This window comes from Trachemys scripta, chromosome 5 (assembly GCF_013100865.1).
Source record: "Trachemys scripta elegans isolate TJP31775 chromosome 5, CAS_Tse_1.0, whole genome shotgun sequence".
Classification (NCBI taxonomy): Eukaryota; Metazoa; Chordata; order Testudines; family Emydidae; genus Trachemys; species Trachemys scripta.
Genome location: NC_048302.1, coordinates 12,402,659 through 12,418,554, shown reverse-complemented (window position 1 = coordinate 12,418,554; position 15,896 = coordinate 12,402,659). Strand labels below are relative to the sequence as shown.

General features: G+C 39.3%; 2 protein-coding genes across 3 annotated transcripts in view; one reads left to right on the top strand and one right to left on the bottom strand.

Annotated features, from left to right (window-relative positions):
• Positions 1–7,620, top strand: part of RUFY3 (RUN and FYVE domain containing 3) — an 83,811-nt gene extending 76,191 nt beyond the window's left edge. For both annotated transcript variants that reach the window (XM_034772138.1, XM_034772139.1), the window contains exons 17-18: positions 255–329; positions 4,732–7,620. In XM_034772138.1, the coding sequence (XP_034628029.1) occupies positions 255–329; positions 4,732–4,875 (219 nt within the window). In that variant the 3' untranslated portion in view covers positions 4,876–7,620. The remainder of the gene's footprint in view (positions 1–254; positions 330–4,731) is intronic.
• Positions 7,621–9,428: 1,808 nt separating this feature from the next.
• Positions 9,429–15,896, bottom strand: part of GRSF1 (G-rich RNA sequence binding factor 1) — a 54,911-nt gene continuing 48,443 nt past the window's right edge. The window contains exons 2-6 of the mRNA XM_034771359.1: positions 13,538–13,757; positions 13,280–13,404; positions 11,784–11,919; positions 11,495–11,553; positions 9,429–9,623 (exon numbers count right to left, since the gene is read on the bottom strand). Coding sequence (XP_034627250.1) covers positions 11,495–11,553; positions 11,784–11,919; positions 13,280–13,404; positions 13,538–13,757 — 540 coding nt within the window. The 3' untranslated portion in view covers positions 9,429–9,623. The remainder of the gene's footprint in view (positions 9,624–11,494; positions 11,554–11,783; positions 11,920–13,279; positions 13,405–13,537; positions 13,758–15,896) is intronic.

Sequence of the window (15,896 nt, the reverse complement as noted above, 5' to 3'; positions counted from 1 at the left end):
GAGTTAAATACTTCTTCCCAGAAGAGCAGTTTGTCTTGTGGTTTTCTGAATGGTTTGAGGTCCTGTTTGTATATGTGCACAAATAAATGCTTCCTGCAGGTTGCCCACTTCCTGAGCAATCGGACTGTGCCTCACATTGGCTAGGAAAAGGGAAAGCTGCATTGTGAGGGCGGAGGGTAGCAGACACTAGCAGTAATACTGAAATGGAGGGTGCAGGAAAAGGAATGCTGAGCAATGGTTTGTTAATGATTTAGGAACTGCCATCTGGACCTGGAAAATCACAGATATGCCAGCTGTGCCAAGAGGAAGGCAGTCTCACCAAAACAAAGGTAACTTCAGTTAAGGGGAGGCTTGTGTGTCTCGGCCAGCCCAGTAGCCCTCTAAGTTTATTTTCTAAAAGCTGATAAATACAAGTAGATTTGCCTTTAATTACCTGGGTACCAGGATATACATGTTTGTCCACCTTCCCATTCGGACAAAGCTTTTAAACAGAGAGGGCTTCAGGATCCTCCATGCCACCCGCTGTTGACACTGGAAAATGATAAATGCTGGTATGCGTCCCTTCCCCCAAGAACTGCCTTTAATTCACCCCACCCCCCCGCCATCCACACCTGGGAGCACAATCAGCCCTCCCCCCAATTTCTGCAAGAGAAAGTCAGTAGTGAGCATGTGAACACGTAGTTTTCATTATTTAATTTTTCCACTTTCTTTCCTGCCACCTCCCCCTTTATTCTCCTTTATCTTCACTTTCTTCTCTCCTCTCTTTTCAACAGGTCATTCTTCTTCCCTGGCCCTTTCTCCTTTCCAGAATCACAGAAATGGTGCCATATAGTGAGCCTCATCTAACTTAGAGACAACGAAGCCCTAATTAAATTAACTTTCCTTTCTCAGTCCCCCAACATCCCTGCTGCTAAGGCTGCTGGGTCCTCTGTCACGTGGAGCTACTGAACTCTTCCCAATAGCATTGAGAGAGCTAGATAGGAAAACCCCTGTCTGTGTGTGAGAAGGGAAAGCAGGACCCACAGAGGACCCTGCTGTCCTCCTTCCTCTGGCAAGCTGGTAACATCGCTGGGAGACCCACCTAATCCCTCCTGCATAATTGGCATTTTTTCGTGTTCCATAAAGATTTGTCCCATGTTATATAAAGCACTAGCTTTATGGCTCTAAAAATTACCACTATTAGAAGGCCGCTTGGGTCACATTTTCATTATGGATACGTTCAGGGAGAACTTGAAAGGCTTTTTAGTGTATCTGCCAAGGCCTGAACTGAGGGGTTCTGTGTTTCCTCTGGAACTATTGAGTGTCACTGACTCGAGGAATTGAGCAAGGAGCTGCTTTCTTGACAATGTTGGGTGTCAAGGACACCAGCCCTTATGGCACGAGACACACAGATCCCTGAACTCCCGTATTGGCAGGTAGGTAAGGCCGTGACTTAAACATTGGGTGTAAACCACGTCCTTTTTATTTTCGAATACATGCTGCTAATAGTGTGGAGTCTCCAATGTGATTTCTATAGAAGCTTTTCAGCTTGCCTTGAGGAAGCACACCAGTCAAAAGTACTGCAAATTCCAGCACGTCTTATACCGGCTTTTTATAAATCCCCAAATATGAGAGTAGTGTTGGGTTGTAGATATATGTCAATATAACTTATGCACATACATCTATACATCCCCATATATGTGTATATCAGGGCTGTCAAACTATTAAAAAAAATTAATCACGATTAATCAGTTTTAATGGCACTGTTAATACTAGAATACCAATTTACATTTATTATAAATATTTTTTGATGTTTTTCTACATTTTCAAATCTGTTGACTTCAATTACAACACAGAATACCAAAGTATAGAATGCTCACTTTGCAAATATTTATATTCAAAAATAATGTAATGTAAAAAAGGTTAAACAAAAGAGAGCAGTCTACAAGTCGAAGCATGAAGGGGCATACGAATGTTTAGCGCATCTGGCATGTAAACTTTGCAACAGCAGCTACAAGTGCCATGCGAACACCTGTTCTCACTTTCAGGTGACATTGTAAACAAAGCGGGCAGCATTATCTCCTGCAGATTGTAACCAAACTTGTTTGTCTAAGCAATTGGCTGAAGTAGAACTAAGTTGGCTTGTAGGTTCTAAAGTTTTACATTGTTTTATTTTTTAATGTATTTTTTTGTACACAATTCTACATTTGTAAGTTCAACTTTCACAATAAAGAGATTGCACTACAGTATTTGTATTAGGTGAACTGAAATATACTACACCTCTATCTTGATATAACGCTGTCTTCGGGAGCCAAAAAATCTTACCGTGTTATAGGTGAAACCGCGTTGATCCGCTGGAGTGCGCAGCCCCGCCCCCTCGGAGCACTGCTTTACCGCATAATATCCAAATTCGTGTTATATCGGGTCGCATTCTATCGGGGTAGAGGTGTATTTCTTTTGTTTTTTTTACAGTGCAAATATTTGTAATCAAAAATAAAGATAAAGTGAGCACTGTACACTTTGTATTCTGTGTTGTAATTGAAATCAGTATATTTGAAATAGGGCTGTCAAGCAATTTAAAAAGTTCATTGCGATTAATTGCACGATTAATAATACCATTTATTTAAATATTTTTGATGCTTTCTACATTTTCAAATATATTGATTTCAATTACAACACAGAATACAAAGTGTACAGTTCTCACTTTATTTTTGATAACAAATATTTGCGCTGTAAAAAAACCCAAAAGAAATAGTATATTTCAATTCATCTAATACAAGTACTGTAGTGCAGTCTCTTTTATTGTGAAAGTTGAACTTACAAATGTGGAATTATATACAAAAAAATGCATTAAAAATAAAACAATGTAAAACTTTAGAACCTACAAGTCAACTCAGTTCTACTTCAGCCAATTGCTTAGACAAACAAGTTTGGTTACAATTTGCAGGAAATAATGCTGCCCGCGTCGTTTACAATGTCACCTGAAAGTGAGAACAGGCGTTCGCATGGCACTTTTGTAGCCAGCGCTGCAAGATATTTACGTGCCAGATGCACTAAAGTTTCATATGTCCCTTCGTGCTTCAACCACCATTCCAGAGGACATGCATCCATGCTGATGACAGGTTCTGCTCGATAACAATCCAAAGCAGAGCGGACCGAAGCATGTTGATTTTCATCCTCTCAGCAGAAGGTTGATTTTCTTTTCTCGTGATTCAGGTTCTGTAGTTTCCGTATCCGAGTGTTGCTCTTTTAAGTTTTCTGAAAACATGCTCCACACCTCATCCCTCTCAGATTTTGGATGGCACTTCAGATTCTTAAACTTTGGGTTGAGTGCTATAGCTATTTTTAGAAATCTCACATTGGTACCTTCTTTGCATTTTGTCAAATCTGCTGTGAAAGTGTTCTTAAAACGAACATGTGCTGGGTCATCATCTGAGACTGCTATGACATGAAATAAAAGGCAGAATGTGGGTAAAACAGAACAGGAGACATACAATTCTCTCCCAAGGAGTTCAGTCACAAATTTTATTAACACATTCTTTTTTTAATGAGCATCATCAGCATGGAAGCATGTCCTCTGGAATGGTGGCCGAAGAATGAAGGGGCATACGAATATTTAGCATATCTGGCACGTAAATACCTTGCAACGCTGGCTACAATAGGGCCATGCGAATGCCTCTACTCACTTTCAGCTGACCTTGTAAACAAGAAGTGGGAACATTAACTCCTGCAATTTGCTGAAGTAGAACTGAGTGGACTTGTAGGCTCCAAAGTTTTACATTGTTTTATTTTTGAATGCAGTTATTCTTTTGTACATAATTCTACATTTGCAAGTTCAACTTCCATGATAAAGAGATTGCACTACAGTACTTGTGTTAGGTGAATTGAAAAATACTATTTTGTCTTTTACGTGCAAATATTTGTAATAAAAATAAATATAAAGTGAGCACTGTACACTTTGTGTTCTGTGTTGTAATTTGAAATCAATATATTTGAAAATGTAGAAAACATGCAAAAATATTTAATAAATTTCAATTGGTATTGTATTGTTTAACAATGCAATTGTTTTTAATTGCGATTTTTTTGAGTTAATCGCGTTAACTGCAATTAATTGACAGCCCTAATTTGAAAATGTAGAAGACATCTAAAAATCTAATAAATTTAAATTGGATGCTATTATTGTTTAACAGTGTGATTAAAACTGATTAATTTTTTTAATTGAGTTAATCGCGTGAGTTAACTGTGATTAACAGCCCTAATGTGCATGAAATTAAAAATACACATGTGTAGCACTAGTGGATAAGACTTTTACTACTAGGATTTCATATGTAGCTGTGTGTTCTGATTAACTAGCATTTGAATTTTTAAGTATTGATTGCTTAAATTGACTCTTGCCAAATCACATCTGGGTATAGTTTGTGAAATTTGCTCCAGCCTGTGCTTGGGGGTTTGATTTTTACTCTCTGGGTTTAGGAACTCCGCAGAAGTAACATTCTCATCCTTTGGGAAAGAACCGTTTATCCCTCAAAGGTTGTGGGAGGGGCCAACAGGTAGTCTTTAGTGATAGATGAGGGACAGAAGCTTCAGGTGCCCTTTGCAGGGACAAAGTACAGTCTTTTGGCTAACTGAATGTTAGTGAGAAAACCTGGTTACTTCATGTGGTGTTATTGGGCCCCTTGTGATTGGCTGGCGCGGTCTTTCTCATCTCATTAACAGTAGTTTCCACTTTTTGTTCCTCTTTCCCTTTTTTAGAACATTTGCAAGAACTGTGGCGGAATCTTCTGTGAGGCCTGTTCAGCTAATGAACTGCCCCTTCCATCCAGCATTAACCCAGAGTGTGTTTGCAACACATGTCACAAACAGCTGATACAGCAGTATTCGACAAGCCCATTGTAGGACTCCGCATGTGAGACAGTGATGACCAATCAAGGCTTGGTCCAGCTATAAAATCTTGTAGCTTAGGTCTCGGGTCTGAAGCTGTTCAGGCGAGTTTCTGGAGAAGAAGCTCTCTTTTCCCTCTGCTCTTGCAAGGTCAAAGAGCGAAAGTACATTATTATGTTCACATTCTCTCACAACTGTCAATTTAAAATGCTGGTCCAAGCCTTCCTTAAGGAAAACATCCCCACTTTCATGCATGAGCTGCTGGGCGAAGAACTGTTCAGAGTTTCGGGTCAGAGTAGCCTTAATACATGTACCATGGCAACTACAAGAGGTAAAAACGCATGTACGAAGGTTTACTTAAATGCTTTGTTTGAAGGCAAAATGGAATGAAACAGATGATAACCGAAACAAAGAACGAGAAGGTATTTTTCACCAGCATCTGTGGCTCTGCTTAAAACACCACTTTCCCTTTTCCCTTCTGTCCTTGCAGTTCTACTGAACTGTGATGCTCCAGTTCAAAGAGAAAAATCCCACAAAAGAACTGGGAATTAAACGTGTGGGGCACATTGTTACTCAATTCAGTCCTCTCTTGGACTCCAGTTTGGTTGTGTGGAGTAACATCAACAGTTGCGGGGAAAGATTTAAAAGATTTGGGGGTTATTTTTTTGAAGTGTGTGTGAGATATGAGAATTGAATAGCAGCCATTTGGCTCAGCACAGTATGCTTGAAAGTTCTCATAGCAAAATACTCAAACATTATTTAAATACAACTTTTTTTTTTTGTTTGGGGGGTAAAAACAGACACCTCTGAACTTTATAGGGGAGGTTCTCATTGTGACTTATGGTAGCTGTGACATTCTAAAGACTATAAGTCTGTTTTGTCTTGACCTGATAATTAGAGGATGCATCTTGATTCCAAAATATTTAAATTGGGGGGGGGGGGGGGGGAAAAAAAAAAACCCAACAACCTCGTCTTTATTTAAACAGAACATTTAGAGGCATGTTTGTACATTCTGTCCAACAGACCGTTCCTACTAATGTCGTGCACATTAATCAGCTGTTCAAGCAGCAAATGTGTTGTTTTTTATTAAAATATAGTCATAACTGATCATTTTTTAGCCACAAGGAGGAGTGGCTGCTAGCAGGAGGCTCAAATGTGCTAATCTGAAATTCACTTTCAAATAGGTTTTATGGTTCATACAAAGATAATCTGACATAGTAAGATGTCGTCATATTTAAGGTTTCTCTGCTACACCAAAAGATAACACCTTCCTTCTGAAGTACACAGCCACTTGTACCTCTCTCTGAGGGCTCCAGCCTCCCCCCATACCAAAACTGCAAAATTACAAATGCTGGTATGCATCCCTCCCCAAAGAGAGGGGCTTAGTTTATTTGGCCTACTTTGTATTGGAAACCTAACTGAACCATTAAGACCACAGAATGTATTGTAATCGTTCAAAAACTGACTTATGTATATTTATATGTATTTGGGGGTGTTGCATTAATTTTTGTACAAATCTATATTTAGGGAAACCTGGTTTATTTCTCTAAAGGTGATTATATGCAAATTAAATCTGTTAGAACTACATTGAAAGTGTGTAGATAAGTTCAGGCCACTTGATTGGGCCAGTGATGGTGATCAGTATATAATCTAGTCTGACTCCCTCACCTGACTGCAGGGAACTAGTGGGGCCTCTTTCATAGGAGCCAACAGGAGGGAGTGAATGGGACTCAGGAAAGTAGGGAGAATAGAGAGGAAAACATTACAAGAGCAATTTGAAATGGTTTCTTAACTATTATTTTAAGGGGGAAATATTAGAATATCTTCCTGCAATTGACTATAGCAACTTCTCAGGAGGAATTACAAAATAAGGTAGCTTTGTGTTTGGAATCTAAGTGGGAAATAGGGTGCTTTCATATGTTCAACTTTCTATTTTCCAGGAAGACAGTTTTTTAATTAGGGTCACCAGTGCAGAGTCAGGGACAGCACTTTGACTGGAAAAGATACTTGACTAATAGATCTTTTATCTGAAGGTGAGGTTGATGGCTTGTGCAGGGAGGATATTCAATATGCATATACTGTACAAATCTACAGGATTTAAAATCTAGTGGAGTTGGTTTTGTTTTTCTGCTAGTCAGAGTAGAAAATGTAATTGTAAGCCATTCTGAGAGCATTTGGATATTATAGTACTTAATTTTCATGTGTCAATGCTGACATGTCTATATTCCCTTGTGAGTGTGATTAGAAGCTCCAAGATGGTAGCTAATTCCTTGGTTGCCTTTATACCTTTTGATCTTCACACAAAGGAAACTTGCTGCTACCCTTCTTAAATACTAATGCTGCAATTGTAAAGTCTCCATTTTTAAAAGCAGGATATAGTCACATATATAAACAAGTTTTCCCAGTTACATAAAATCCACTGGGCTCAACAGCTTAAGTTTACTTCAGCCATGAGGAGTTAGTAACATATTTGTGTACATCTGAGATTCAGGAAGAGAACTAAAATTTAAATGTCAGAATTGCAATCTGAGCTCCAAGATGGCTCCTACATAGGTCCTCTGTCATCCTCAGTATTAAAGACTTGTAAATGCAGTGCTGGCTACAGTACTGTACACAATGTTGAATACCATGTATAAGGGAAATTCTTCAAGCATGTTTGTTCTGATATTGTTTGTAGGTGTAGCCCTGAAAGCTAAGTGGGAGGGGGAAGGTATTTTCTGGCCCACTTGTTCCACACAAAATAAAGCTGTTTAAAGAATACTTTCTCCATCACAGTTGCTTCTCATTTCTGCTTGTGGCTTGTTCTTATGCACTAGGTTGAGTTGTAAACTTAAAGACATCACTATCTGGAAGGTGGCACTTGCATTAAAAAGCAGTGTTTGCTAGTTCTGAACATTACCATTTACACAAGTGGCACCTTATTCATCAGTTTTGCTGGCTGTGTGCATTCATCTACTTAATTACCTGTTTTGACTGGCACTGCAGCAGTATGCAGCTAAGAGGGAGCTGGATTCTGTTTCTCCTGGGGGGTTGGCAGCTGTTTGTCTTCTGTAACATGGAGTTTAATAAAATAATGTGGACTACTCACCTGTAAGCGTAAGGTTATTTTGGCCTCTACCACTTATTACAGAAAGTAATCGGTGAAGGAACTCAGCTTAGCTCTTAAACCCAGGAGGCAGGGGTAGAGCTTTTTCATGAAGGGAGCAGTTGAACCAGAAAACACTGAAATATAAATAGAGGGCCTCTCTTCCCCCCACCCCCACCCAAAAAATCTCAAACACTTTGTTTAGGACTGAGTGGTTATGGTGGTAATATAAACCATTTCTTTCCCAGCTGGAGCACTAGGCTATGCTTCGTTTTGTCTCATCTGGGGATTGGAACAGTAAGGATGAGGTACACACTAGATACCTGTAAAGTGTAGTGTTTCACATTGATATTGCAGCCTATGCCTCCCTGTGAGTTTCAGCATTTGGAGCTGGGGTGATAAAATGGAAAAGGGAAGTGAAATTAGTTTCACCATCACAATAAAAGCTTAAGCTTAAGATACCTTAAGCCTTTTCCAACTGTGTACTGAGTCTAGCTTCATGTAGCTATTGCATGATGCTAGGCCTTTCAGTCTCCCACTAAAGTACATGGGGGGGGGGGGAAAGCAGTGCTATTATACAATATGCAGTTTAGAAACTATCCAGTAAAAGCAAATATGAAACATCCTTGATTAAATGTTTGGGTAGGTACCTTTAAGCACTGTACAGAGGACAGTTACCTTTCACCCCACAGCCTGTATGTACATTTGTAGAAGTTTAATAAGCCCAGATAATTTCCAAGTGTTAACTCCATCCTTAAGCACAATGGGATAAGAGGTTCCACTTTTAGATGACAAAGGAAAGTACCTGTTAAGCAATAGGTAAGAGTTGTGGAACCATTACAAAATCTATATTAGAAACACATTCATGCCGTGTTTTAGGCCTGGTCCACACTAACCCCCCACTTCGAACTAAGATACGCAACTTCAGCTACATGAATAACGTAGCTGAAGTCGAAGTACCTTAGTTCGAACTTACCACGGGTCCAGACGCAGCAGGCAGGCTCCCCCGTCGACTCCGCGTACTCTTCTCGCCAAGCAGGAGTACCAGTGTCAACGGCAAGCATTCTGGGATCGATTTTATTGCGGCTAGATAAGATGCGATAAATCTATCCCAGAAGATCAATTGCTTACCACTGGACCCAGAGGTAAGTATAGACCTACCCTTAGACACTCTCTCTCAATGCCATGCTTTTGCATTTTCTAGGATATTTAAATTATACAAAGCTATGAGATAGTTGGGCCCTTGTTAAGTTGATGACATTGTTCAGATGCTCAACTATTGCTGGAATCTCTAAAAATAGGATTCTTACCTACTAAGAACTGTTAAGCAGCTTATGTTAAAAATAAGCTGTTTGAATAGTAATGCAACACAAGTAGGTGATATTTCAGTGTCACAGCAACAACCTAGCTCAGAACTTACACTGCCTGTACTGTAGCAATTACTGTAATACAAGGACAGTTAATGGAATCAACCTTAATTCTGTTTTTACAGACACATTCCACAGTGTGAACACAATTTATTGTGCGCTTTACTACATAAACCCATACAGAATAATTTTAGATACAGACTGAATTGCCTTTGAAAAAGCAAGATGTCTTATGGTTTCTTTGCTACTGAACAGGAGCACCTGTATTCTAGCTCCAAGAATGATGAGCAAACAACAGTTCTTGCTTCATCCTGAAAAGAAAAAGGAAAAAATGTTAGGGATTTGGGCATCAGCAGCTAGCATTTGGCAAATGCTAAGTTTTTCTTCCACCCCAACACCCTTCCCCTTGTGGTGTTTAAGAGTTCTCTACTGTGCATAGCTCTCAACAAGAATGAATACAACTCTTAAGCTTTGCATGCTCCTCACAACTTACCTAAATTAAGCCTCCCCCACTAAAATGATCAGCTCTTTAAAATGGTATAAGCAGGTTCTCTTGACAAGTCTGCTGAAGTGAAGGAGATCCAAGCACAGAGCTAATCCAAATCATGTTCTGCAAATTAACCTATTTTCAACCAGACTGCTCACCACCATGCACATTAAAGAGGTCACAGATGGTACTAACTACTCTTGTAAGACTTCACAGGAGATGTGTAGTGCAAGTGCAGAACATTTACTGCTTCCTCAAGTAACAAAAGCAGTAGTGGAGGTGGTCTTCAAGCTATGCATGGGATAAGTGTCTGCTACACCTGGCAAGGAAGATTAAAGCCTTGAAACTCAGCTAGTCCCTTACCTCCAACCTAATCAATGTAGCACTTGAGAGGGTTCCATCTTCCACTGCATTTGCTAGAGAGCTCAGACAAGGAAAGCAAAGGGAGGGAAAGATGGGAACCCTCTTCTATGCAGGGAATATAATCTAAAGGTCTACTCAATCAAAAACAAGTTGTTTAAAAAAATAAAGCCAAAATCTACATTCTGCAGACGATATTTAAGGGAAGGATCTACAATTGTCTCAGAGCCCTATAGCCTGAGGACAATCTCCCGGCAGCAGGACAGCAGCCCCCGCTGTTCACTACAGGTAACTACATTTCATCAGGTTAAATAGACTTCGATCAGCAAAATCTTCAACTGCATGTGTTTAATCTCCACCCCTTTTTCTTGGCTCAGATGATCTAAGTATCATGCTCATGCTCCGGTGGAGCATCTTGCTTTCTTCCACTTCAATGCTAGAACAAAGCTCATGCTGGTTCTCTGGCAGGTGGACTTTACGTAGCAGGCTCACAGTCCAAGCACAGCTACAACATGGGCTTTTTAAGGAGGACTGACAGAAAGCCAGCTGTTAGCATGAAAAGCTTTAAAAGACATTTGCTTAAGTAAACACATTTTGATCCTGGCCAGTGGCAACAACACTTTTGAGCCAGCTTCCTCAGAATCAAGTCAGTCAAGATTGCTCCCTCACATACATTCTCGTTTGCCCAGTTCCATCACCCATGATGTAGGCATGTTGCCCATGTCACTAACTAAGTATGTTGAACAAGTCAGCTATTTCAAATGCGCTCAAGGCACTCCACTGCAGTAGAAATGGTCAAGACATTTTTCAGTTACACCCAACTCTCAAAAATTGGTTCCACAACTGAGAAACTCATGAGCCTAGACTTTCATTTCACCTTCCACAGTAGTCAGAGAATCAGTGGATTTAGGGGATGGGAACCCTTTAAAACCTGAATTCCAGCACAAGGTCACTGCTTAACTGGAGAGTCTGATGTACCACAGCATCCCACTCAGTTCTGTCATGCTTTACTGAGGGTTGTCTAAACGAGGGCCTGATCCAACTCCATTAATGGGAAAAGAATATTTTCAACAGGAATTGGATGGGTCCTTAGGTCAAAATATTCAAATTTGGGTGCCTGAAATAAGACATCTATGAGAAATTCATTATAAATTTAGATGCTTAACTTTAAGTATAGTTGTTTGAACATTCTAGACTTAGATTTTGACTAAGCTACTTGTCTTCAATAGCTAAAGTACTGCATACTGGCACTGTGCAATACGAGTAAGCCTATGAAATAAGGGTCAAATTGTCCATCTTTGGAAACAGCATACCAAGGAGGGAAGATATACTTACCTAGCAATCTTGTTTTCTTTGTGGAGATGAATTCAGGAATAATTCAATATATCTATGCTCTGGGGAATAATTACAAAATGTTTTGTTTATAAAGTTTCTGAATAATAAAAAAAGTCTATATAGTGCATGTAACAGTCACACCGAGTAGAGTTAATCATTTCAGGCCTGAACAATTCAAGGCCTAGAAATTGAAAGGTGCTCTGTACTACATGATCAGTAGACAGCAGACTGGCACTACCAGGCTCAACAGCAATAATGCACAGCAGAAAAAAATGCAAGCATTACTTACGCACGTGTGACCTGTTCTTGGCCATAGCAGCAACTGCATCGTCAAGAGTCTCAAAATGTACATCTGCTTCTCCTGTAGCTTTCCCATTGGAATTATATTCCATGGTGATTTTTGCAGGTTTCAGTGGAGCAAAAAACTAAAGAAAACAAAACCTAAGTGAAAGATCAAGTATATATGGCTAGCAGGTAAGAGTCAAACAAAAGCAAGATGGAGCAACGGGGAGGAGGTAAGCTATGTAGTTTAATTCTATAAGTTTATTGCAGTGGTAATATTTCAACAAACCTTGGGAACTCCTATTTGATAGAATTAAAATGTTTTACAGTTGTTACTATTTTTTCTTCCACTTATATACAAGATTCCTTCCAGCATAAAAGTTAGCTGACCATTTTGTTACAACTTGGTTTCTCACTATAAAGGGAATACCCAGGTTGAAATAAAATGGTCAGTTAAATTTGATGCTGCTTAGATAAGCACAGTCATATTTACCTGAACCCATTTTATTCTAAAAAACCCTATAGACCAAATTTGCTTGTGCCCAACATGCATCACCTTGCATTGAAAAGTGTCTTGCTTGTCAGAATAAACTCCATGTCTCCTACCTATTTAGATGAACTGTATTCTACTTTTTTTTTTTTTCCTGGTGAAAAACAAATCAGCTGTATCCATTGCATAGCCATGCTTACAGCTAAACATGGGGACAAATGCTGGTTATATATTGGACAAATCTTATCAAACCCATTCAGTTTTAAAACAAGATTTTTTGATTGAGCTGTAGAGAAGTTTATTTAAAAGATCTAGCATGAACATGTACACAAGAGTACAGTCACCCACTATGGTTTGCCTTAAGCTATTGTAAAAATCTGTTCTGATAGTTATTTTAACAAAGCACCTGCAAGATAGAATGGGGAGAAGAAAGCACAATAGTCTATTTTGTTTGTAACATTTTTACCCAAAAATATTCTCGTAGTGAAGCTTCACACTCTGCTGTTCTTGTTGCTCTTGGAATTCAAATTAGTTTTACCTTTACGCTAATAGCAGTACTAGCTCAAATAACTTAGCACAAAACCAAGGCCTGGCAGCAATTTAGAACAGACAATTTGAACAGTGCCTACCACAATGGCACACCAACCTAGTTGAGGCCTCTAGGCTCTACTGAACCATAAATGTTAAATACAGAGCTAGAGGATTTTTTAAGATTGGGAAGTTCACACTCCAAGGCAGAAATTATATGTGCATTTACCAAAAGTTACATTTACAGCAGTAAGTGGGGCACTTTAAGTATATGGCTTTAATTAGCTATTGAACCCTGTTCTACCCCCCTACCATCCCCCACAATGTGTCTGAATTTTGTCCTTCCAACTCTTTAAAACATCCCCCATTTCCACATGCAATCCATCTGGAAATTAGGCAACATTAAAGTATTTATAGCATAAAAGGTTGATAGGGTTTAAATTGTCACTAATGCTGTACAGTCATGTGATCATACTGTAACGTACATTTACAATGTCTTGGGCACTAGCGTGGAAAGGCAGACCTCTCAGATGGACAAAATGCAGCAGTGACAAGGTACTCTCGAATTCTGACGCGGCCCGAGGCTCGTCAATCACTTCTCTGTAAGAGTCTTCACAAGTGAACAAAAGCAACATTAGTACTTGCAACATTACAGTCTTGTATGTTTATGTACATGGTGCAGACAAAAGCAAGAGTATATGCAAAGGTGCTTCAAAGAACAAATGCAACAAGCAAGACCTCACCCTTTTCTTTTTCACTTTCACAATCTGCAGTAGGTCCTAGGGGCTGACCCTGTTCATTTTCTTCAAAGACTGATTCTGATTCTTCTATCGGTTTAGTACTTGGATAAGTATTCATCTTCTTCCCCCTGAACAAACCGCTATGGGTTCGAACTTCACTCCCCCTACTTGGAAATATTTCTATATATCTAGATTTAAAAGGAAAAAGGATTACATGGTACGCCTACACACCCATAGAAAGAATACAGAATTTTCAAAAATGTTCAATTACTTTCATGTGCAATGCTATCACAGTTCCTACTGGATGCTGCTCTGTGGGAGTTCGAAATCACGCATCACAACTTGCAGCTACCCTGAGATTCATTAAGAAGTAGAGAATTCTGGACCGTCATCTTAAAGCTAAGTTTTCAATTGCACCAAGTAAGCCTGCCTCTGCCACTTAAAATGAATCTTTTAAAGCTTTAAAAACTACTTGCTGCTTCTCCGGAGTAAATCCAAAATGGTCACAGTGATTTCAAGTGTTGATGGGATTCTAAAACCCTGCAGTTTGCTCTTCAACACTTCTGTGACTCTATGCAGCCATTTGAATAGTCTTAACATTTGCAGCACTCCTACAGACCAGTTCAGTACTAAAAATAGCAGAACAAGTTAGGAAAGCATGTAGAAGAAAATGTCATGATCACTACATAACAAGCATGGTTCCAAAGAGCATGAGATGAACCACTTTCTTCATCTGATATAATTGCAAGTGTGGTGCTCCAATGGCATGCCCTGATTTCATACATGTAAATTTCATTAAAGCTTTCAGTACAGTCTTGCCTAGAAATACTGAGGTTTTGATACAAAACTGGTTGGGCCATAAACGGTATAATTGCAAAAGATCCAGAATCAAATTAATCAGGGTAAAAGACGCAAGCATGAGATGGACAAGTGTCTTATCCTAACTGAAATCTACTGTAAAATTACAGCTCTCATCCTTCAATGAACAAATGCACCAACACCTCTCAGTATCCCTCTTTCCATACTTCCCTACCCTGAATAAAACCATCAAAAGGCCCCAAGCAAGCCTTTTAGCCATTCTGGGTCTTTAAATCTTACAAGCTATTAGGTACCATGCAATCCAAGGTACTAAGTCCTAGAGCAGTTAAATGGGAGTGCTGAGATCAGGAAAATGGCAATCAAATGTGCTGAGCCCCTTCAGAAGGGCTTCTAAGAGACAAGAAAGAATATTCAGGAATATGGGGAACCCAGAGATAGTGCCCAGGGACATTAGGAGCCAGAGAAGAGACAAACCACATTTCTGTGCAACAGTCGTGATAATAAAAGCCACATAGAACATCACTTCGGTGTGGACAAGATCTGTAGTCTACAGTCGCTTAAATGAGTCTACTTCAGTGTTTAAAAGGATGCTATCAACTTAATTCAGATCCAAAATTTGTGTTTTGTTGCATAAATAAGGAATAATTTGCATTTTAAAAAAAATTTTTTTTAAACTTGAACTTCTGCAGCAGCATGAATTGCAGTAGATCAGCACTGTACTGGTGCAGGAAAACAAACGATCTAGTCTATTTTCAGTAGCTAAACAGAGAGCTGCAAACTGCATGGACAGGGGAAAGTCACTTAGAATGTCCTTTCTCTTTTAATCATTTAAGGTGCTATTAGATGTAACAAGGAAATATTGTTAATTATTGAAACGTAAATTATACAAAATTAGTCGAGGATCAAGAACAGAGTGGAAGATGATTGCCAGGGGGCCCAAACTTTAAAGAACGGAGTGAAAACGAATGGGGTAACACAATTTAGATAAATAGAAGGTTTTAGAAAAACGGACCAAGATGAACTGCAACATCAAGGCATACTAATAGGGCCCCATTTATATGAAAGGGGGGGAAGTTATCACAAAATAGCCTAGGCCTCTATCTAGGTTACCCTTTTTAACCTAATTAAATCCGGATTTGGTCCTGTTCACACAGGCTGGACGAAACAGTATTTAAGTTGGCCTCAATAGTTTTTAACCACAATTGCTAAATTAGTCTGTTCCTAGTTATAGCAGGGGATATAGAAAGCAATAATGTGAAGGAAAATCTAGGGGAGAGAAGGGATGAGGAATGTCATATTAGAGGCTCACAGTATGCTGAAACTACAAAAACAAACAAAAGCAAAAGCAGGTTTCAGAGTAGCAGCCGGGTTAGTCTGTATCCGCAAAAAGAACAGGAGTACTTGTGGCACCTTAGAGACTAACAAATTTATTAGAGCATAAGCTTTCGTGGACTACAGCCCACTTCTTCGGGCTGTAGTCCACGAAAGCTTATGCTCTAATAAATTTGTTAGTCTCTAAGGTGCCACAAGTACTCCTGTTCTT